The 23,208-nt window shown below is 40.9% G+C and overlaps 3 protein-coding genes across 8 annotated transcripts in view; 2 read left to right on the top strand and 1 right to left on the bottom strand.

Annotated features, from left to right (window-relative positions):
• On the top strand, positions 1-19,136 carry slc10a7 (solute carrier family 10 member 7). Of its 6 annotated transcripts, XR_006376509.1 has the most exons (14): positions 7-307; positions 3,106-3,188; positions 3,323-3,459; positions 5,631-5,706; positions 5,844-5,882; positions 5,994-6,029; positions 7,999-8,082; positions 8,180-8,345; positions 9,188-9,239; positions 9,873-9,946; positions 10,770-10,915; positions 11,101-11,148; positions 13,173-13,208; positions 13,466-15,831. XR_006376509.1 is itself a non-coding variant. In XM_044184203.1 (13 exons), the coding sequence occupies exons 1-12, from the start codon at positions 208-210 to the stop codon at positions 11,119-11,121; spliced, it is 1,014 nt and encodes a 337-aa protein (XP_044040138.1). In that variant the 5' UTR covers positions 6-207; the 3' UTR covers positions 11,122-11,148; positions 13,466-15,831. The 6 variants fall into 6 exon arrangements, 5 of the variants coding, with proteins under 5 accessions (XP_044040142.1, XP_044040139.1, XP_044040138.1 ...); XM_044184203.1 differs by lacking the exon at positions 13,173-13,208 and having other exon boundaries at positions 6-307; XM_044184205.1 differs by lacking the exon at positions 11,101-11,148 and having other exon boundaries at positions 9-307.
• Positions 1-23,208, top strand: part of LOC122870258 (low affinity immunoglobulin gamma Fc region receptor III-like) — a 1,099,642-nt gene that overhangs the window by 442,502 nt on the left and 633,932 nt on the right. The window lies entirely within an intron of this gene.
• The window catches only part of LOC122870078 (mucin-5AC-like), a 17,915-nt gene continuing 12,831 nt past the window's right edge, over positions 18,125-23,208 (bottom strand). The window contains exon 6 of the mRNA XM_044183808.1: positions 18,125-23,095. Within this exon, the coding sequence (XP_044039743.1) occupies positions 20,223-23,095 (2,873 nt within the window). The 3' untranslated portion in view covers positions 18,125-20,222. The remainder of the gene's footprint in view (positions 23,096-23,208) is intronic.

Consider the following 23,208-nt stretch of genomic DNA (forward strand, 5'->3'; position numbering starts at 1 on the left):
ATTTAAAAAAAAAAAAAAACCGCTGCGCCTCTCTTTCCGTCTTTACGGTTTTGCTGTGTCCCACGTGTCCGGAAGTGGCTCCGCTTGTTCTGCTCCTGTTTTCTGACAGAAACACCTCCAGAGAAGAAGCCGAGGAGTTGCGAAACTTCGGTCCGGCTGTTGCGACAGGGGCCGGCGGGGTATTCCGGTGAACCCCGGGGCTGAAACATGGGCCTCCTGGCGAGGATACGGAAGGAGTGGTTCATCATCGGGATAGTGCTGGTCATTTTATCGGCCAAACTGCAGCCCAGCGTCGGTGTCAGAGGAGGTGAGTGAGTCGGAGTTTGGGAACCGCTCTGTCACTTTTCATCAGGTCTTAACTGTCTAACAAACACTAGATGCTGTGTTATATTAACTAATATCGCAGTCAGATTCCTTGTATGTGTACACATACCTGGTCAATAACAGCTGATTCTAATAGATGTGGCTACTTTTGGCATGTTGGTGCCAGGCTTGGAAAGAGTTTTCCCCTCTTTATTTTTTACTGTTTACTTATGGGCACACATGATCTCGTAGAGAAAGACTTGAGACCTTTAATTAACCGTTTGGAGTCACTGAAAAAATCGGCATGGGAGTTTTTCACCAGCCAGAATTTTACTTGTAATAAACTGCCAACTTTTATACTTTGGTTAACTCTGTTCCGCCCATCGCGCCAGGACGGGGACTGTAGGAATTACAAGAAAATTGATCCAAAATGTTGAATTTAACGTTATACGTATTACCTCGTGTACATGACGTACGCCGAGATAAAGTTTGAATCTTATTTATTATGGTAAGTTATAAAATGATGGTATAATTAACAGGCATCTTTGTTAAAAAGGAAGGTTACTGTAAATTTCGCCAATTTGTAAATGGAGTTTGGTTTTTCACATACAAAATAGAATAACGCGTATTGGGGATGGTAGGCGCTCCCTCACAGTGGTTCCTCTGTGTGTGCGTGCGCGTGCACGTGTGTGTGGGGTTTCCTCCTTACCTGGCACTGCAGTGACACGTTGCATTACCAGCAATAATGTCATACTCACGCGCACACACCTTGGTTGCCGCTCCGCGCTCCCGTGCGCGCGTGCACGATAACGTTATCTTATTGGCTCACATCCCATCTTTTTATTTACTCACGTTTAAACTTAGCAGTGGGTTTTGTCAGGTGTGACCCACCTGAAACGGCCCCAATAGTCCTGATTTGTGACCTTAGCTGGCATGCGCAGAAAGTGAAGTTAGATATAGATTTTATCACAGTGGTAATTTCACTAGTTATTACCTTTTTACTGATAGGTGAGAGTTCAGCTCAGTCACACCTTTTACATTTAATCTTGTAGATTAGATACACTCCTGTGCTGCTACTGTCAGGATGCTGCCTTCAGGTGCAAACAGCCAAGAAAGCTTTTGTTCAGAAATATTAACAGAATGGATCATGCAACAAAAATATTTCCTCGGTTGCTGCTGTCTCTTATTAGAAATCAATCAGCACAGAGTCTGTGCAGAAGTGACAGAAAGTCTGATTTTTGGTTATTAATAACAGTATTTACCTGTTATTTTCATTGTGCCTTGTGTATAATCGCATTGTGACAAACTTCATGTGGCATTATAATCGTTCACGGTTCATGTCTCTCTCTGCTCGTTGCAATATAGCAAAAAAACCAATTTTAGATATAAAAGATTATTCTTACACGAAAGTTGTTGCAGTTCGTTTTGAGGAGCTTTTCCCTTTTTACGGAATTTTCTTTTATATTTGTATGTTTTTATAAATGTATGTCAGATTTTCACTAAAACCACAGTAACTAAAGTAACTAAAGTATTAAAAACATAGCTTTTTTTTGCAGGTTTCAACTGCAGCTCATGGTCTTCTTCAGCGGATTGAGTTTGCTTAGTTATCATAATATATTGTGGCATCAAGTAATCATTAAAAACAATGATGCCGTGTGACTTTAAACATCTTTAGAAACATGATTATTGAAAGGCTGCATGCTCTCCACTCCTTCAAGTGTCACAGGTGTTACAGACAGCAAATCATTTGATCTGATTCTGTCATAAGAACAACTTTCACACGACACACCTGTCCAAATCAGATTGGCAAAAGTTCCAGTCCAGCACACTTGAATTCAACAAATAAAACTGAAAAAATAAATAAACTAAACAAACTTTAAAAGCAGGTAACACAAACAAGATGTTTTGCATAAAACGTAAGCCCAAAATCATGATGACGAAACATCTAAAACTGTGTCTATTCTACATCACAGACTTGAATGGAAGTTGTGACGTGTGAATTTAGTTATCTAAAGGTATCATGCATCATCACAGACTTAAATTCTAAAAACTGTGAATAGATTCTGAATATCTATACTATATATATATATATATTAGGATCCAGAGGATCCATATATATAAATGTTGACTAGTATTTTACCTCTGCTGCTAAATACTTAACACCGTCAGCAAAGTTGAACCATTTTAAAGATTTAAAAATCTTCTTTTACTGTAGTCAGACATGTGTAGAGCTGAAACGATCACTCAGTCAGTCAGTTGACAGAATATTAATGTTGAAAATGCCAATCGATTCTAATTCCAATTTATCAAATGCATTTTTAGTCACAGCAAAACACACACCAAATATATATATAATATCCAATTATATCAATATATATATATATATATATATATATATTTATATATAAATTAAACTTAGTCATCCATCATGGGCTCTGGGATATATAAAAAAATGGAGAAGATATCATCTTATTTGATTGTTGGCTGCTGTATCATCTTATTTTGTATCTGTAAGCCGGCCTGTTGCACTTAGAAATCCCACGCATTGTGAGTTCTTGAATGCATCATAGTCATACCTAACTTTTTTTTTTTTTTGCAACAAAGATGAAGAAAAACATTTTTTAGACATTTAATATATATATATATATATATATATATATATATATATATATTGTTTTTCTCTGGCAGGATATTCATGTGTGCTCAGCATGTTGCTGGAGTTGGACAATGCAAGACAGGACTGTTGCCGTGGTAACGGCGGTAAATAGATGCGTTCTCGTCCAACTCTCCTCTCTCTCTCAGGTCCATTGAAGCCAGAGATCACCATAGCGTACGCTGCCGTCTCGCTCATTTTCTTCAACAGCGGCCTGTCGCTGAAAACAGAGGTAAGAAACACTGAAACCCCCTCTCCCGTGTCAAACTTAAAATATAGCAATGATCGATGCAGCTGCTGTTTGGAAAAGATTAACGTGAGTAATAAAAGTATGATGTAGGAGTTTGTTTGTCCGTCTCTCTGCAGGAGTTGACCAGTGCGTTGCTTCACGTTCGGCTCCACCTGTTCGTTCAGTCCTTCACGCTGATCTTCTTCCCGCTGGCCGTGTGGCTGCTGCTCAAAGTGCTCGCACTGACCGCCATCGACCAATGGCTGCTCAAAGGGTAGGGTGTGTGTGTGTGTGTGTGTGTGTGTGAGTGAATGGCATCCTTTATTTAGGTCCCTGCCTGACTGTACCGACTGTACCTGAAGGGCAAGTTATGTACAGACACAAAGACCCACATTCACTGCTGCTACAGGCGGTGTGTGTGTGTGTGTGTGTGTGTGTTTCGAACAGACTTCCTGTGTGACGCAGGACTATCGGCTCCCCGTTAAAATCAAAACTGCCTGTGAACTGACGGAAAAGAGACTAACTCAGATGTCGCTGAAAGCAGCTGCAGCCGTACGTCTTTTAGTCTAATGGCGCTCCACGCCACACGGGGGCGCCATGAAATCAAACATCAACTATGAGACAGGAGGAACCGCCAGGGGTGCGTTCCATTCAGCTGATTATGCTTCCTGCCGTCCTCACTTCTCTGGCCTTCAGCCCAATTAGGTCGAGGTCTGCCATCATCATGAATAATCCCTTAAATGCATCTCCAAAGCCTTGGAGCGAAGAGCCGCAGTTGTATCCTGTCGTAGCGGTATAATATTATTTAGAGCTGAAACGATTAGTCAATTGATCGATCGACGGAAAATTAATCGGCTACTACTTTGATAATCATTTGAAGAGAAGTGTGTAGGATTTAGGCGGCTGTCTTTGCAAGTATGTTTTCATTAGCGTATAATCACCCGAAAGTAAGATTTCTTGTGTTTTCGTTACCTACTTATCTACAGAGGGAGCGGGTCCCCTTCCGCGGAGGTCGCCATGTTGCACCGCCATGTTTCTACAGTAGCCCAGAACGGACAAACCAAACACTGGCTCTAGATAGGGCCTTTTGCGGCCACCATAGTTTCTCCTACACACTTGGAAGGGGAGGGCGAGGCGAGCGGTATTCAAATGGTTGCGAACTGCAATTTCAACGCTAGATGCCACTAAATCCTCCACACTGGACCTTTTTAAAGTAATTTATTAATGAAAAATAAACAGTTGATGAGTCCAGCTTCTCAAATGAGGATTTTGCTGTTTTTCTGTTTCGCATCACTGATTAATTAATGTTTTTGGATTTATGACTGTTGGACAGACAAAACAAGTAATGTGAAGACTCACGTTGAGCTCTAAGGGATTGTGATTGGCCTTTTTCACAATTTTCTGACATTTTATAGACTTAACAACTAATCAGTTAATCAAAAAAATTATTGATAATGAAAATAATTGTTGCAGCTTTAATATTATTATTGCATGATTGCAATATTTAGATTTGACAAACTACCCATGGACAATGGCTAATATTATTCATGATTCATACTTCTGTGTTTTATCTTTAACATACTCACTATGATAACGCTAACATGCTGATGTTAGGCAGGTATAATGTTTACCATGTTCACCTTAGTTTAGCGTGTTAGCTTTTTAGCATGAGCTAATTAGCACTAAACACAAAGTGCAGCTGAGGCTGATGGGAATGTCATTCGCTTTGCAGATACTTGGCCAAAAAACCAAAATTATTGGATAAAATGACATTTTGACCAGATGGTGGCGCTAGAGGAAAAGTTAAGAGATCACCAAAGTCACTAGAAATCATCCTCTGGAGAGCATGAATGTCTGTATAACATTTCGTGGCAATCCATCAGATTATTGTTGAGCTGTTTCAGCCATATATCCATGCTAGCGTGGCTAAAAACTAGCCATCCAAATGTTTGTCCTATACAGCGGCACAGTCGCAGTTATTATTAATTGTATAATATCAGCCTGACAAGTATCAGCCTTAGTGCACCTGTGGTCTTTCATTAATTAATTGCAGATTGTATTTAGAGCATTTCTAGCTGTTTTTATTGCTCCCTCACGTCCTGTTGTTTCCGTAATAAACTAATTTTAATGATCTATGCTGTCTTTTTATGTTGTTTTTTTTCATGTCTTGTGAAGCACATTGTGTTGCATCTTTTTGTATGAAATGTTGTCTGTAAATACAGTTTATTATTATTATTATTATTATTATTATTATTATTATTATTACATTAGCCAAATAGAAAGCATGTGTGTGAGCTCCAGACCCTGACCTCTGACCTTTTTGAAGGAAGGCGGCAGAGGAAAGGAAACGTTCTCACTCGTAGAAACCGATGACGACGATTCTTCGCCTTCTTTGTCATTTGTCTTCCTCATCCTCCTCTTCATCCTGTTGCTGTGGTTGCCTAGGTTACAGACGGTGAGCTGCATGCCCCCTCCGGTGTCCTCTGCTGTTATTCTCACCAAGGCTGTCGGAGGCAACGAGGTAACACACACACACACACACACTTTAGCAGGTCGTTATCCTCCAGTGTTTGACAAATGGTGTAATATTGGAAAGCAATAAGCAGTGTGTTGGCATGTTGTGTGTGTGTGTGTGTGTGTGTGTGTGTGTGCTTCTAGGCTGCTGCCATCTTCAACTCAGCGTTTGGAAGCTTCCTGGTAAGATATCATGAAACTGTAGTTTTCCTTTAAACGAGTCCAGCAGTAATGAATCATCGGCGCGAGCTCTGTGGGGAGTCGAAGCTGTAATCGTGTCTTTCTGTCCTGCAGGGAATCGTAGTGACTCCAGTGCTGCTGCTGCTGTTTGTAAGTCAGACCTGCTGAGTTTTAATGCACTTTTATATATATATACTGAATACACACATAAACTGTGACACCATACACATCATTATTCTTTACCTTAAAGATTAATCCCGGGAGGAAACGTCGTTTTTTCATCCGCTGGTCAATTTTGAGATTTTGGGCTAATTTGCTTCCGTAACTTGTTTTCTTTCAGACTAGTGGAAACTCCCCAAATACACATTTAGGTGTTTATTTTACTACACATCTATTTGCGTCTGTAGATTTCTCCTAATTTCACTAAAAGTTAGCATTAGAAAATGCCTCATTTACATATTTAAAACTAAAAATAATTGTCTTAATCGATCTTAAGTAATCAACTGGGGAAGTTTCTTGGTGATATCTATAAATTGTCTCCCCTTAAAGGAGGAATAGTTTGGCATTTTGAGAAATACACTTATTCACTTTCTAGCTGAGAGTTAGATGAGAAGATCGATTCCACTCTCGTGTGTGTACAATAAATATGAAGCTGCAGCCAGGAGGCAGTTAGCTTAGCGTAGCTTAGCTTAGCACAAACACTGGAAAAAGAGGGGTAAACTGTCTAAAAGTAAAAAAAATCGGCCTTCCAACACTTCTAAAGATCACTAAATAAAATTGAATATCTCTTTTGTTTAATTTGCACAAAAACCAAAGTGTAAACAAACGACAATTCACCGTTTTATGAGGAGTTATGTGCCGGACTATTTCTCGGCTGGGAGCAGCTGCCAGGCAACCAGCGGAGACTCGAGTAAATCCCCACACCTGGCCGAGAAATAGTCCGGCACATAACTCCTCGTAAAACGGTGAATTGTCGTTTGTTTACACTTTGGTTTTTGTAAGCTGGCTTTAGAGCTGTATTGATCATTCAGATGTGAGTGTGGCATCAATCTCCTCATCTAACTCTCTGCCAGAAAGCGAATAAGCATATTTCCCAAAATGCTGAACTTTTGCTTTAAACCTGCGTTAATTGACTTGTTGGCCATTTTGGGGGCAACGCAACAAGCTCTGTGTTCGGTCTCCAGCAGCTCCTGAGGGAAACATCTGGCTCTTTATCTGTTAAACGCTCCACTATGTTCACCAGCCGCTCTCTGACTGTGTCTGCTGCTGTTTGCTGCTGAGCAGCTCGTGCCGCCGAAAACGCCGCTGTGAGAGCGGTGAGAGTGAACCGGAACAGCTGAAAAACCCTAAAACACTCCATAGAGTCGAGGGGAACCGCCGAGTCAAGTGATAAATCTCTGTAGGTTCATCACTACGAGTACACATAGTCATTTTTTTCCATTGTTTATAAAAAAATATTTAGTAGATTTTTTGATTTATATAGCACAAATCGCTTGCTTTACACACACTAAAACAGCAAACAGCAGACAGACACAGTTAGAAACTGGCTGGTGCAAACTCCCTTTCATTAAATCAAATAGTGAATACTTTCTTACACTGCACTGTAACCTTTACGCTCCTGTTTTATCTTGTTTTTATTTTCTATTGAACTCCATGTTTTTAAATGTCTTTTTATATTGCCCAATGTTGCTTTTATGTTTTATGAAAAGCACTTTGAATTGCCTTGTTGTTGAAATGTGCTATACACATAAACTTGCCTTGGTGAACATAGCGGAGCGTTTAGCAGCTAAAGAGCCAGATATTTCCCTCAGGAGTTTGCAGGGACCAAAAACAGAGCTAAAAGAGCGAGAATATTGGACTTACATCCACCAGATGTGATATGTTGAGTGCACTACTTGTTTCCGCTGCCCCCAGGTGAACAAAAAAATCAGTTGTTGCAGGTTTAACACTCATTGTAACAACAAATTAAAGCGTTAGTCCGCTACATTATCTCCTGAAAGTTCTGTGGTTGTTTGTAACTTCAGATAAATAAATAAATAAATGTAAATAATGTGACATAACTGTGCACATACGGTGTTTGTTGGCCTCATTTTAACTTCTCCTGGTTCTCCTCCTCCAGCTCGGCTCTTCATCCTCCGTCCCCTTCTCCTCCATCTTCTCTCAGCTCTTCATGACTGTGGTGGTTCCTCTGATCCTGGGTCAGGTGTGTGTGGTACAGAAATGGTTAAATATGTCTGAATGTTGTGTTGGTTTGCAGAGTTGGAAATCTCTCTTCGCTGTGTGTGTGTGTGTGTGTGCAGGTGTGTCGTGGTTTCCTCAGGGAGTATCTGGAGCGGCGAAAGCCTCCATTCGGCGCCATCAGCAGCGCCGTCCTCCTCATGATCATCTACACCACCTTCTGTGACACCTTCAGTAACCCCAACATTGAGCTGGACCCCACCAGCCTGCTGCTGGTCGTCCTCATCAGTCAGTACTGTGTGTGTGTGTGTGTGTGTGTAGAAAGTTAATAATCTTTTTAATCCTGCCAACTTCCTCTGGAGGAATACATAAGGGCAAAGAAATACAACATTTCAAACGGAAAAAAATACAGAAAAAGCTGAAATAAACCAGTGGGGGAAAATATCCAAATTTTAACATTTAATTTGTTATAAACAGTTTCAAACCATCCTTTACATTGGGTCCATTCAAAGTGTTGTTTTCCAGTTTATAGTACTGAATTTATTTTTTCCTGGCGGTTGCCAGACATAGCTGCAGGAGGAACATGTTTTTGGCGCTTTCTGGTTCCCCAGGTGAACTCCACTTTGTGTTATTAAAAGAAAAGTTTTAGGAAGGCACTTTAGGAATTACGCTTATTCACTTTCTTTCTTTCTTTCCGAGAGTTAGATGAGAAGATCAATACCAGTCTCGTGTCTGTACAGTAGGTACGAGGCTAAGGCCAGCAGCTGGTTAGCTTAGCTTAGCACAAAGACTGGAAACAAGGGGAAACAGCTAGCCTGGCTTTGTCTGAAGGTAACAAAACTCCGCCTACCAGCACCTCTAAAGCCCAATAATTAACACGTTATATCTCGTTTGTTTAATCTGCACAAAAACTAAATAAAAAATATTATTATTACTCTTCTGAAACTCCAGGACTCTTCTGGTGTGCTGGTATTCAGACACAATTAGAAAATGAACAAAGAAACAGAAAGTTTTAGGTCTAGTGTCCGTCCACGATGCCATGTAGGTAAAAATAAACAAAATACCACCATTACATTGCTAACAGAGTGCATTAGAGTTGAACATTAAAGCGATGTTTGTCTCTCTCGCAGTTTTCTCCATCCAGCTCAGCTTCATGCTGCTCACCTTTGCCTTTTCCACCAGGTGAGGCTCCTCCTCCTCCTCCTCCTCCTCCTCCTCTCCTCTTTTATTCTACTTCATTTCATCCATTTCACATTTTATTCACCAATCTCAGTTGCCTAGTTTCCCTTCAGATGTCCAGCGAGTATTAAGCTCATTTTCTGACTTAATACTAATTAGTTTGGAGCAAATGTAATGTCTCACAAAATGTACATACATGTTGCAGTAAAGTGCTGCTACAGCTACAACATATTTCCTGCTGTCAGACTGTTATTTGACCTTATTTATCCAACAAATGAGCAAGTGAGCAGGAATACTTTAGCATCATCCAGCTTTTTCTAATGGACGTACTCTGAATACAAATACTTTGATGAAGAAGACGGTAAACAATAGTAAAAAAAATAGATTCTAAAAACAAAAGTATATGTGCAGTAACAATAAGAGAGAACCGAGGGGAGAACGTGTGGGAGGTTACAGCTGTCAACCTGCAAAAGTGTCTCATATTCAGATTAACAAGGGTGACGATGGCTGCATGTATGCAGATAGTTTGTACACAAGCACAGTAATTAGTCAAAGGTCAGAGGTCACAGCACCTCACAGTGAAAATGATCCAGAGAGTGACAGATGAGAGTTTTTACTTCCTGTTTGTCTCTGCAGATCAGGCTCAGGATTCAGCCCTGCAGACACGGTCGCCATCGTGTTCTGCTCCACACACAAGTCTCTCACTCTGGGTAGGCGCACACACACACACACACACACACACACACACACACACACACACACACATTGGATTTTTATGTAGCTGATAAGTAAAATTTTGATCCAATAGCCTTCTGATTGATATGTGTTTTCCTGATCCAGGTCTTAGATATTCAGAAACAGACTGCATGCCAAAGCCTGTAAAGAGACTTTAGTATTGATATGTGAAAATAGTTGCATTAAGCCTTTAGTGTCTCCAGAGGGCGCTGTATGTCACTTGAGTCGGCGTCTGTTGGGAAACAAATCTGGGGGGGTGGAGCTAGAAAGACGTGAGTTTACCAGACATCTGTAGCCCGCTGCTCATCTCTGCTGCAGGCTAGAAGCTCGAGGCTACATTAGCCGCTACTAGCATAACCCATCAGAATCAGAAATACTTTATTGATCCACGAAGGGAAACTCTTTGTTACAGCAGCTCGCTTTTACGTCAGAGCACACAGGAGAAAGTTCTAGCAAAAAAATATAATATAATACACTATAAAAACAGGTCAGAAAATAAATAAATAAATTAAGTACCAGGTGGGTATAAATATAAAATGAAATAAAATAAAAACACACCCCAATCTGCGACTGAACTGCATTGTGGGTAACGTAGACGCCAGGTTTTGACAAGGAAGAAGAATGCGTGGAATAAAAAAGACGATATCTTTAGTTCTGCTGCATCGATTTTTTTTTTTAAATCTTTTTTTAACTGTCCATCCTGCAATGCTGAATCAGCGGAGTACTCTTTTAATATCAGGTGTAAACAGGGTCATAGAATCACTCTCTCTCTCTCTCTTCCCCCCTCCCTCCTTCCAGGTATCCCCATGCTAAAGATAGTGTTTGAGGGCTACGAGCATCTCTCTCTGATCTCAGTCCCTCTCTTGATCTACCATCCGGCTCAGATTCTGCTCGGCTCCGTCCTCGTACCGACCATCCGCAGCTGGATGACCAGCCGCCAGAAGGTATACACACCCACACACACACACACACACACACACACATTAGTTCACACACACACATTACACGTTGCTGTTGTGGTTCAAGTAGGATAAGACTCCCAACACTGACCATAAACTCCCTTCTTCTTCTTGGTTATAGCGGGCTCCATTCCAACACTAACCTTTTCACCTCTTCTCCTCTCCTACAGTCTAGTCTGTTGTTGAGATAGGGCCGCATTCCAACACTACTGCCCTGAGTGAGTAGAGAACTGACTCCAGAACAACAACTTTATTTATTTATTTAATTCAAATTATACCAATAATTCTAACTTTCGTAATCAGAACTGCAGATCTGTTGTGATCATGTGACAGTGTGTTCAGCAGGCTCCTCTGGGTTTTCCACCACTATTGAACTGGTAAATTACAGTGTAAACTCCTCTCCCTCTATGCTCTGAGTGTTTTAAAAACAAGCGCTGAGTGCTACAGCTCCCTCTGCTGTCAGGAAAACAATCTGCAAGAATCTCCTGCTGGACTCACTGTTGCAAACTCACCAGCTTCACTTTTATTAAGCACCATTAGTGAGGCCTTTACTAAGAAGCAGGATTTGGGTTTAGCGATGTAAGTTCTGGACTAACCCTTTACGGTTTTCAACGTTACGACAGTAGTTCACTTCTTACCGGGGTAGATCGCCATGATAACTTATGCTGCACACCTAACCAGGTTTTGTTCGAGATAAGAGATCAACGCTATAAAAGCGCCGCCTGTATAGGCCAATGGCCAATCAGTTCTCTTGGAAAATGGCATCGCGATTCGTACAAGATCCCGTGGGGGTTGCAGCTGAAAGAATAAGGCTAAAATTGTCATACACGCCATAAGAATACATCTAAGCAACACATTAATTTAATGGGATACACAAATGTAATTATAGTCAGATCTACTCGTGCCCTAATGATGGGGCAGTGATATAATAAGCCTATTAATTAATTTACGCTTTCACACAGTCGCGATTTGTTTTGCCAGCTGTCCTTCCTGCATTTGGCAGCTGCAACTTTGCTTTCAGCCTGGATTGTGTGTTTAACTTCTTCGTGTTTGTCTATTATAGTTTGCTCTTCATTTGTAAAATACGCCGCTCTGCTGCCAGTAGACTTGTCCATGTTTGCGATTGGTCATATGCTGCAAACACCGCCGCTTTTATGTGAACGCGGCGCTCATGGCTGGATTGGGAAAACCTGGGTTGACTTACCGAGTTGATAACCACTGTCGTGCGGCCGCTTAGCGTGATAGCGGTTGTTAGGGTTAGTGAAGCCAGATAACAGAAAGAGAGTATATGGGTATGGTGAACTTGCTTCGTAGTACAGGCCACTGGTCTGATGGCGGTGAGTGTGATGATGATGATGACAATGATGCCAGACAATTACTGTAAATCACCAATCACATCTTGTGAACAATATGAAGTTGAAACTTGTGAAAGCTAACTTACTAAAACTTCAGTGTTTTAGTTTAGTCAAACATTAGTCAGACTTATTTTTGATGCACCTCATCACATTTTGATAAAGATCCCTTAAATTTGTTTTTTAAAGAGTTGGGACCAAAATATGTCCTGAGCGGGACATTTTACAGATAAAAAATAAACTTGTCAGTTCTCTCTGGTGGACGAATTATGTCACGGAGACACTGTTTTCTAAATTACCTGAGACACATTTTTTGGCTTTTCTGTACTCCAGTTTCTTGTTAGTTTATTTTTATTTATATTTTTCTACAGGGAAAATGCAGATAACTGTGAATACACCAGTGTTAGCCACTTATCGGCTCACATATACGCAGATAAGATTAGGGCTGAAACAGTTAGTCGATTAATCGATTGACAATTTTAATAATCGTTCATTTATCAAGGAAAATTAAAATTTTTTGCTGGTTTCAGCTTCTGAGTTAGCAAATCTTCACACTTGAGAAGCTGGAACCAGCAAATGTTTGGTATTTTTGTTTGAAATATGACTGAAATGATCGATTTTATTAAAATCTAAAGTTATTTTTCTGTCAATCAACTAATCGTTGCAGCTCTATTTCTCTTCATCTCCTACTCCAATTACGGCACTGGGTTTCTCATTTTTATGACACTGACAATATATCAGGTTACTATAGGAAACCAACAGTCACCTGGTTACTAGCAGTGCGACTGTTGCAGGCAGAAAAGTTTTTAAACTTCAGTGTCCTGTGACATGTAACAATTCCCACTGCACTAAAAGAACAAATAATATTGTGATTTGTTTACTCTTGACAGATACACGAATTGAAATAGTACCAGTGTAGACAGAAGGTACAGTACATGTTCAAACTTCCACCCTACTTGCTGTAAAGCCTTCTTTCTCCTGTTATGTTTTGAGGAATCATAAGCAATTTGTCACATTCACCTGCTGGTGGCGGTGGTGGATTCACTCACCAGACTCCCTTTGAAAATTCTCACTTTTTACCACAGAAATTGGAACTCTCACTTTCTGTCTTCTGTTTATGTTGTATCTGAATCTCTCACTGTCTGACACTTACTGCTTCTTTTCTCTCTTCCTCTCTGTTCAGGCAGTGAAACTGTCAACTCTTCAGCCCATCTGACGAGGATGAAATTAATGTTTTGGTGGTTCTGCACAAGCGTGTGTGTGTTTGTGCTGTGATGGCGGACTACGTCGGAGGGACACAGTTGTACGTGCCTTATTACAACCAATCAACAGAGACCTCAGTGCAGCGGACGAGGCGCGCCAGTTGTCTCGATATTCTCCATTTCTACGACAATGAAAAACTCATATTTCATATTTCCAGCATATATATTCTTTTATATTTAAAAGAATCAAAAGTAGAAGTTTTATTTTTATATGAAATACCCAAAAATTCCTGCAAAAAGAGAACAGCTGTATTGTTTTGTTTTGTTTTAAACAAAGGGAGCGTTTGGTTTGAAAAACAGCAGGAACAGGAAGGGTGGAGTTACTGGGACCGTTCTTTTTTTTTTTTTTTTCTCGCTATTTTCTACATTTTTCTACTCTATCTTTCTCCTAGCTGTCACTGCCAGAAAATTTGGACATTTTCTACATTTACGTTCTTGATAGAAACAAACTAATGCTGGATTATCTGACATTTAATATACTTCATAATAATGACAGCTGTTTTGATTTTTGACGCTTTCTATAATAACATTTGTGTTTTGTTGACAAGAAGCAGTCCTGTGGTGACACCTTTTTGAAGGGATGGTGTTGAGTTAACAAATGATCTATCCAAATGATGAAGGTATGACATGAACATTGAGGGAGTCTAATTTAACAGGCAAAATATGCTAATCTTTCCTGGTTCCGTGCAGATTATTTACGTCTCTTTTATTGCATTATTCAAACATTTACATCATCTGTTTTTATGTGTTTGTCTCGATCAAATTCCTGTCCACATCATTTGCCGCACACCTTGACTTAGACCGAGCCAACGGTAATGACCTGGGCTCCTATCAAGCAGATGTTATCAAGCACAGTAAAGAGTAGAAAAAAGTCTGAAATTGCTAAAGCTGCACAAAATATTTTGAAAAATATGTTCTACATATACATCTGTATGTAGATGATACCCTATTCTAAGTCGATGTGAGTGATATAGTGATGTTGACAGACATATCACTTTGCTGTTATCATATTGATCACCAACAAAAATCTCACAACGACAATGCTAACATGCTGATGTTTAGAAGGTGTAATGTTTGCCATGATCACCATCTTTGTGTTAGCATGCTAACATTTGCTAATTAGCACTAAACACAAAGTACAGCTGAGGCTGATGGGAATGTCAATTGTTTTGAAGGTATTTGGTCAAAAAACTAAGTAGTGAACGTATTAAAATTTTGACCAGATGATGGCACTAGATCAAAAGTCAGAGGATAACCAAAGTCTTTAGGATTCATCCTCTGGGAACCATGAATGTCAGTACAAAATTTCATCTACAACAATCCATGTTATAGATGTTGAGATATTTCACAGGATAAGTGAAAATATTTGACCCACTGGTGGCGCTAGAGGAACAGTCACGGGATGACCAAAGTAATTGGGCTTCATCACCTGGGCACCATGGATATCTGTACCAAATGTCATGCTAATCCATCTGGTAGTTGTTGTGATATTTCAGTCTGGACCAAAGTGGACTGACCAACAGACGGACATTGCCATCTATATAGCCGAGCCTAGCAAGGCTTAAAATGAAGATCTTGGAGACGTACATGGTTGTGGCCTGGTAATCAAACTGAGTTTCCGTTTTGCTGAAAACAATATGAGATGTGGGCAACGATGAGAGAGGTCTGGAACCAGATGACCCTATTCAGAGGGATGACAGTGAATGTATCATCATCACAACCAATCAGAACTGGAGTTGCAACACATGGCATCCATGAACGACTGTTATTCTCAGTCCGTTCATATAGGGTTCACAGTATTTTTAGCCAGTGTTAGCTGATTTGTGATGTGTGTCTATGGACCAAACTGTACTGTGATTATGGAAAATGTACCATACACGAGCATGATTTGCTCAGGGGCACTTAGGCAGTATTTCTGTAAATTATTTGCTGGTCTCACCCTTTAGCCTTACACCCCTCTGGTGTTTTATGTCAATTCTGATTTCCCCAGGACCTTCTGATTGACATCTTTAAGGGTTTTTCATGTTAATGTTCGGGCACACCCCCCGCTAACCCCCAGCAGACATATTAGAGATCCTCAGCTCTGTGAACAGCTGATTGTGTTTCTGTTGTAGTAGATTATAGCATTAGCATGTTAACATGACCATCACTGTCTTTCCTAAATCAGTCTACTGGATAGTAGCACCTTGACAAATCATTGGGAGTTACTAGTGTGTTGCTAAGGTCATGATCCCTCACCGTCTTCCCATCTACATACAGTACACTGCCAGTTGTGTTTGTTGGAATACAACTAAGTCCAATATTCACTAGTTCTGTTTTTGGTCTCTACCAACTCCTGAGGGAAATAACTGGTTCTTTTGCTGCTAAATGCTCCACTATGTTCACCAGCTAGCTTCTAACTGTGTCCGTCTGCTGTTTGCTGCTGAGTAAGTCGTGTACAGTGGGTTTTTACAGCTTTTTCTCTGAAAACGATACCATGAGAGCGTTGAGAGTGAACCAAAACAGTGAAGTTGTGGGCCGGACAGATAAACAATGAGATGAAATTCTCTATAAAGCTCCGTATAGCTGCAGATTCAGCTGATAATTCTCTGTAGGTTGATCACTACCAAAGACCCTTATCACATTGTCACATTGTTTTCACATTGTCATTTGATATATTATTATAATGTGATGTTATAGTAAAAATATCTGTTATAACATGTGATGTTATAGTAAAAATATCTGTTATAGCCGCTTTCACCAGGTGTTTCAATTGCCTAACCATACCTTAATCATAGTTTATTTGTCATAACCTTTCCCTAACCTTTTACCGTAGTTGCCAGGTGCAGATATTGGAAGAAATTATTTTGAAAACATTGGCCTTGGACATTAAAAAAAAAGTTGTACTTGAATGTAATCAGGGTTTTTGCAGAATCCTCTTAATTTCATCGTCCTGTCTGGCAATAGGGTTGGCTTTTTTTCTGGATATATAACATCCTTGGTGGTGCTGGTGTGGGAGGCATCCCTTGCTGTCAGTTACTTGCTGGGAGTTGTCGACATGAGATGAGCAAACTTATTACAAACTTATTGTTGTATCCTTGGTAACCTGCTTGGTGCTCACGAAAACCTCCCTTATCAGAGTGTTCACTTTGACTGGGATGTTACTGATTTGATCCACAGACACAACGAACGACTTAAGCTCTGTGTTTCCAGTCTGGTTGGTAGAGATTTACACATCTATAACATACTGGAGTCAGCCACTTTTATTATGAAGGTTATTGAAGCCTCTACAGCACAAATGCCGTTTTTTTGGTCGTCCAGTAACAATTGAGTTTACAGTCAGCCTCTGTCTGTTTGCAGTGTGATTGTTTTGCCAGTGGTATGTTTTGGGACGAAAAATATTGAGAAGGATATGAATCCTTCTGTTCTGTTACTTGTTTACATAAAAAAGTATAAGGAAATAAACCTACAAACTTTAAAAAACGGGTTTTTTCTCTGCAACACACTGCCACCTAAGGTATGGCAGGGATTTAAACCTGCTACACAAATACTCACCAGAAGTCATAGGTAAAGAAATCCAAGACACTTTATCAGAGGAACATTTAAGTGTATATAGGGTGTGAGTATTACCAATATTATATGTACTGGATAGTGAAGTTTTAAATTATGAAGTGTTGTGCTACACTGTGTATCTATGTGCTGTTAAATGGACCAGGTATTTGTTGGCTTTATCATTATACACTGTGGAAAATGAGATTTTAATCTGCAGCTCCTGAGATTACAGTGCCTGGAATTTGTTTGCTTACTTTCTCTTGGACTCTTAACACCCTTGTATGTAATGAGTGCTCCTCTATATCACATAAAGGCAGTGTTCCTCCTCAGGGCCAGTTTAGTGAACTGAAAATTTGGAATAAATCCTTGTATTTGTTGTCTGATCAAATGGGGAAAAAACACTCAGGGAAGTATTGGCAGCTCATTAATTTCACTGACCCAACTTTTCTGGACAGATGGCTCTTCTGACACATCATTTGGATAAAGTAATACTAAAATAAGACTGTAAAAGCCCTGCCAACAGACCCTAGAGGCCTTATGGCGCTTCTAACACACAACCAGACCCAAGTGGTTTGAAACGACTAAGCAACCAGTACTGCCATCAATAAAACCTCATGCTAAGAGCTAAAATAAAGGAATACACAATGTATAATACTGAAAATATACTTTATTATTCAGTGCATCCATATGACTTATGACAATTTACAAATAGATTAAGTATTCAAGTTTAATTTTAGTGATTAGCTGTTTGAAATTGACCTCTCTGGTGAAACAAGTGCATCTAAATGAACCTCAGTGGGACAAAATCCTAATTACAATGTGCGTATGTAGTAATTGGTTAGTTATAACTGTTAGCATGCTAAATCAGCATGCAAATCCTGCATTTATACCAATATTAGTTATTGGTTATGCAATCATACAGCTGGACTTTGAGCCCTTGTGTCACTATCCTTATACTCATGTGGTGTGTGTGTTTATGCAGTTTCTATTGTCTTTCTGATGTATGTTCAAAACAGACTAACAAAAAAGCGTCCACCAAATGGTGTGTGTCATCCTGGCCGTGTTCCTACTTTCTATCAGTAAGTAGATTGTAGTTTTAGTTCTCTAAACATGTTGGAGGCAGAAATCTCTATGGAGGGAGAAATTTTTAGCCAAGAATATTTTCTTGAGCACGAGTTAGCTATTTGGAAAACTTCAACAGAAAAGAAGAAACTGAAAACAAGAATAAAACTTCTGCTAATGGCCCCTAGAGACTGCAATGAATATTACACTCCACAGTACAAAAGTGGGTGGAACAAATTAAATCCTAAAAAAAATGTATGTAGAGCATTGGCGGTGCAGCTAAAAGTGTAAAATACTGTCCCAAAGTTGATCATTTGGCCTAAGGGTGGCATTAGTTGAAAACTCATGGAATCTGTGGGAGAAAAAACCTTCAGCTGAGCCAGATGTCTTTAGGTACTCTCACACACTGTTTAATTCATCTTCAGTAAAACACTTGAGTCAAATAGAGTCCAATGCAATATAGATTTTACTGCAATATCAAGTACACACAAAACGAGTTGGTTCATGACGCAACTGAACAGGCTTAGTTGTGCATTCACTTATATTTTCAAAACATGCTCCTCCTGGCAGGTTGTTGGGATGTTCCCTGTTAGTTCCATAATCAAAACATGGAAATCATTGACAGTCTCTGATTGATTATGAATTATTGTGCCATTAGGCGTTTACCCACTTGAGGGTGCCATTACACAAGGAACTTCTGATTAAAGACATGATCAAAACATGATTTCCTCAACTGTCCTTGAATAAATTGGATAAAGATATGGTTGTTTCTGAGAAACTAGAACAGGAGGATCCGGACAGAGAGCTATGACTGCTGTGAAGATCGTCTTTTATGTTTCTTAATTAGACAGAAAGAGTTTATCACAAAACTTCCCAGGCTCTGTTCAACGAAATACAAACTTCCGTGTGTTGTTTCTGGATCATAAATTCAATGTTTCTTTGATTAAAATGGAGCAAATCATAACTGCAATAAACGAGCACCCTCCGACCTTGTTGGTATTACATGTTGTACATTTTCTTCTCTCAACTCTCATGTATGTCCATCAACTGTAGACACTTATTTTAATCTATAGTACGTTCTAAAATATATTTAAAAAATAAAGGCTTTGTTACAACACTATATGTATTAATCAGGAAAAATATTACTTGCGACCAGAGAGTGAGCTCATTGAAGATCACATTAGGAGTGCCATTGCACGGGAGAGGCAGAGAGTTTCTTCATACAACTGGCACCCTTCCACGGGAATATAGGTGCAGTACAAGCAGGCCAGTGCTTTCACTTAGCAACACAACCTGAATGATTATTGAACTTGATTGTTTATATATGTCTATATCAAGGAAAAACAAGTAATTAATAAGGGTTCATCTCCCAGAGAGCTTGTGTTAAGTAGATTTCAATGCAGTCTGCCATTACATTTTTGTGTACAAGTGTAAAGTCTGGCCTGATGGTGGTGCTAGAAGAAAGTTTAGCCTAAATAGTCACCAAAGATGATTCATCCTCTGAGGATCATGAATATCCACAGCAAATATTGTGACAATCTGCCAAGTACTTTTTGAGATACTTTGTCAGGCACCAAAGATTTGTTGGAGGAGACATTTTAACCTTACTGTGGTGCCAAACAAAAGGTGAGGGGTCCTCTGGGTACTCTGAATGACCACAACAAATTACAAAGCAATCTGGCCTGAAGCTGTCAAGATATCGTGTTCTGGACAACAATGACAGACGGACAGACCAACATTACCATCATTAACTGCAAAGCTTCTGGGACAAAAATGTGTAAAAACAACCTTGTTTCATTCATTTATGACCATTATGTTCATGGTTTTAGAATGCTGTAAGCTAGCTTGGCTTAGAAGCTAATTGAAAAGGAAAGCTAGGCTAACTAGCTGCCAGTAATCAAGGTCACTTTGTATATTTGTATTTTTCAGTTAGTAACAGAGTGCTACACTTCATAATATCATTTTCACTTTGGTTGACTATAATGTTACTAAGGGCACCTTAACCGGTATGATTATTCATGCCCTCTGCTCTGATTTCAAGAAATATTTTGGTATCTAAAACTATCTATGTAGGCAGCCTGTATTTCAGTCTCCAGGTGTTGCCAGTATATCATACTCTGCCAGGAGCACAAAACTGTTCTCTCTGATTCTCCGGACTCTGACCAAATCTCCACACTCCTGGACATGGATCATCCCTCTCTCTCCCCTCTCATACTCTCTCTCCCTGTCGTTCAGCGTCACCTCTGTCTGTTTGCCACAGGCCTGACGGTACATGTACCTTACGCCGACCACCATCATCATGCCCAAGCCAGCTGAGCAGCCCAGCAGCATGACCAGCTCCCAGGCACTGTGTCTGGGGATGATGTCTGGATACTTCCCTTCCCTGTCTGGAATTCCAGAGGGATTGGAGGCATGTTTGGTTTTGGGTTTTGTCTCCATGTTGGGAAGGTTTGGTTTCAACTCGTGTCCAAGATTTAGTTTGAAGTCTGGGTCAAGGTTTGGATGGGGTTCGGGGTTTGGGTGAACCACTGTTCTTGGTGTTGGTGGGTTGAGGTTGGGCTCAGGATCAGATGATGCAATCTGGATTAGCAACCTCTGACCTAGGGTGAGTTGTTGGAAAGGCACATGGGAGGAGGTGGATGTGAGGGGGTTGAAGAGAGAGTGACGGGGAGCTGGAGAGGGTTCTGGATGAGGGGAGGTAGACTGGGAGGACACCAAAGAAGAAGAGGTGGCAGACGAGTTGGAGGAAGATGAGGAACCCAGTAAGAAGGAAGAAGATGTTGAGGTAGAAGTAGAGACGGATGAGGAATAAGGAGGATGTGAAGGGGGAGAAGAAGCAGAAGAAATGGAAGAAGCTGATGAGGCAATGGAGGAGGAGAGGGCCGGGGAGATGGTGGAAGAAGAAGGTGAAGAAAAGATCGAACTTGTGATAGACTGGGAGGAGGTAAAGGGAGACGAGGAAGAAGTAGATAAAGGGACTGAGGAGAAGAAGGGAGCTAATGATGGGTAGTGGGAGGAGTTCGAGGACGGTATGTTAGAAGGGGTTAAGGAGGATGGCCTAGGGGAAGTTGAGGAAAGTTGGACAGAGGGAAAATGAGGAGGAATGGAGATCGGGGAAGGAGAGGGGAGAGCAGTAAGGGCTGGAGTTGTTTTGGGTTGGTTCTTCATGGAGTAGGAAGAGGAAGAAGAAGAGAACAAGGCATGGGTGAAAGAAGTTTGTATGGATACCAGAGTTGAACCTCTGGAGGGATAAAGAGGAGTGGTAGAACTAGGGTGAACAAGGGAAGAGGCAGGCAAAGTATGGGTGAAAGAAAAGAATGAAGAATGAAGGTTAGACAGGCGGTTAGACACTGAAAAAGAAGGAGAAGGAGTGCCTGAGAGAATGGAGGAAAAGATTGGGCTCATGGTTTTGATCTTTGAAAGATCTTTGACCTCTTTACTGTCACTCAGTGTGAAGGTTGGCTCAAATCTAGATGTGAAGGGCAGAGGGTTAATGGATCGAGGAGTTACTGAGGACTGAGTTTGCTTCCACCCAAAGGTATGTGCCTGTGGTGCACCAGTTTGGAAATGGGGCTGGGATGATGGTTGGGGGGAGATACTCAAAGCCTTAGGTGGTGTGTCAGATTGGGACTCAGTTTGAGTTGAGATAGTTTGGGGCGGGGCTTGGGGAAAACTGCTCAGAGGTTGAAGAAGGCTGCTCAGAGGTGCAGTTGTTTGAAGCTGAGGGTGAGGTGAACTGGTTTGCCTTGGTCCAGTTTTGGGTCCAGATGGACCATTTTCAGGCTGAGATTTGGGTACATTTTTCACAGGCTGGTAGTGGAATGGGACATTCAGGAGTTTGTTGGGAAGGGGCTGGAGGGATAGAGGGTGGGCCTGAGTGAAGGATGAAGTTGTGTGGGACTGGAGATAGGATTGAAGGGTAGGAGATTTGGATGGGAGAATGAGGTTTTGTGAAGAGGTTTGGGACTTGGAAAAGGGCTTAGATGAAGATGCCTGGGAGAAGGGAAAAGTCTGACTTGTACCAGTTTGTGACTGGAGAAGAGGTTTGGATGGAGGAATTTGAACCTGAAGAAAAGGCTTGGGTGAAGAAGTTTGAGAGTGGAGCAAAGGCTTGAGGTGAGGATTCTGGGGCAGGGACTGACTACCCATTTCATCCTTAATTAGACTCATTTGGGACTTGATTAGGCTAGTCCTCCAGGGCTGCGATGAACTACTCTGGGTCTCAAACTTTCCTGAACTAGTTTGGTTCTGGTTTGGTCCTCTTGGATTCTGGGATGTGGGTCTTGGAGGATATGTATTCTGGAAGCTGTGATTGGTTGAAGGTATAGCTGTGGTCGTGGTTTTGGGATTTAATGTTGTGTCTTTTGTTTCAGGAATGGTGGGCCGTTTTGGATCCTGGAAGTATATCTTTCTTACCATCTCACCATCCTTCAGAGGGGGGAGGGAAGCAAGGGAGTGCAGCAGGAAAAGAGGACTGGTTGAGTTTTGCACAGTGATGTTGGGCAAAAGAGTGGTAGTAGCTTCCATCCCTCTAGACTCAGTTGAGGAGAAAGAGGCTGTGAAAGGAAGGTGGTTGGACGAGAAAAAAGAGTTCTTGGGGTCCTCTGTATGAGTAACAGGTACTCCTGAGTCAGTGCCTGCCTCTTCAGTCACACCTGAGAAGGATCCTGAACTTGCATAGGTGTCAGTCTGACTGCCTTTGGTAGCATTTTGAAGAGATCCTAAAATCACAGGGCTGTTCCTTTCTTTGACAGCCTGATTTGTCAGGTGATCAACTCCAAGGGATGCCAAAGTTGCAGAGCTGTTCATCTCCAAGACTGGACGAGTGACTTCTGTTAGTGTTTCCTGAGATTTGTAGCTTTTGGTTTCACTGCTTGTTGGTGTAGGGGGTCCCGGGGTAGTAGCAGGGCTGGCTGTCTCATTTGTTTGTTTGTCTGATGCTCTATGGGCTCTGAGAGCTGTGAGCCAACAAGGTGAGAGAAAAGCAAGGTGTTAGTTATGATGAGGTGTGGATAGATAAAAAGAAAGATAGTCGTTGCCAGATGCCTAGTTTGTGTTTTGCCTTGGCCTG

The sequence above is a fragment of the Siniperca chuatsi genome, linkage group LG22 (assembly GCF_020085105.1).
Source record: "Siniperca chuatsi isolate FFG_IHB_CAS linkage group LG22, ASM2008510v1, whole genome shotgun sequence".
NCBI classification, from domain to species: domain Eukaryota; kingdom Metazoa; phylum Chordata; class Actinopteri; order Centrarchiformes; family Sinipercidae; genus Siniperca; species Siniperca chuatsi.

What these genes read in the sequence shown, in the direction of transcription:
- slc10a7 (XM_044184202.1), top strand. Translation starts at nt 208, where the DNA reads ATGGGCCTCCTGGCGAGGATACGGAAGGAGTGGTTCATCATCGGGATA. An exon ending in GCCTGTCGCTGAAAACAGAG is followed by an intron (nt 3,189 to 3,322) that starts GTAAGAAACACT and finishes GTCTCTCTGCAG; the next exon opens with GAGTTGACCAGTGCGTTGCT. An exon ending in TTCCTCTGATCCTGGGTCAG is followed by an intron (nt 8,083 to 8,179) that starts GTGTGTGTGGTA and finishes GTGTGTGTGCAG; the next exon opens with GTGTGTCGTGGTTTCCTCAG.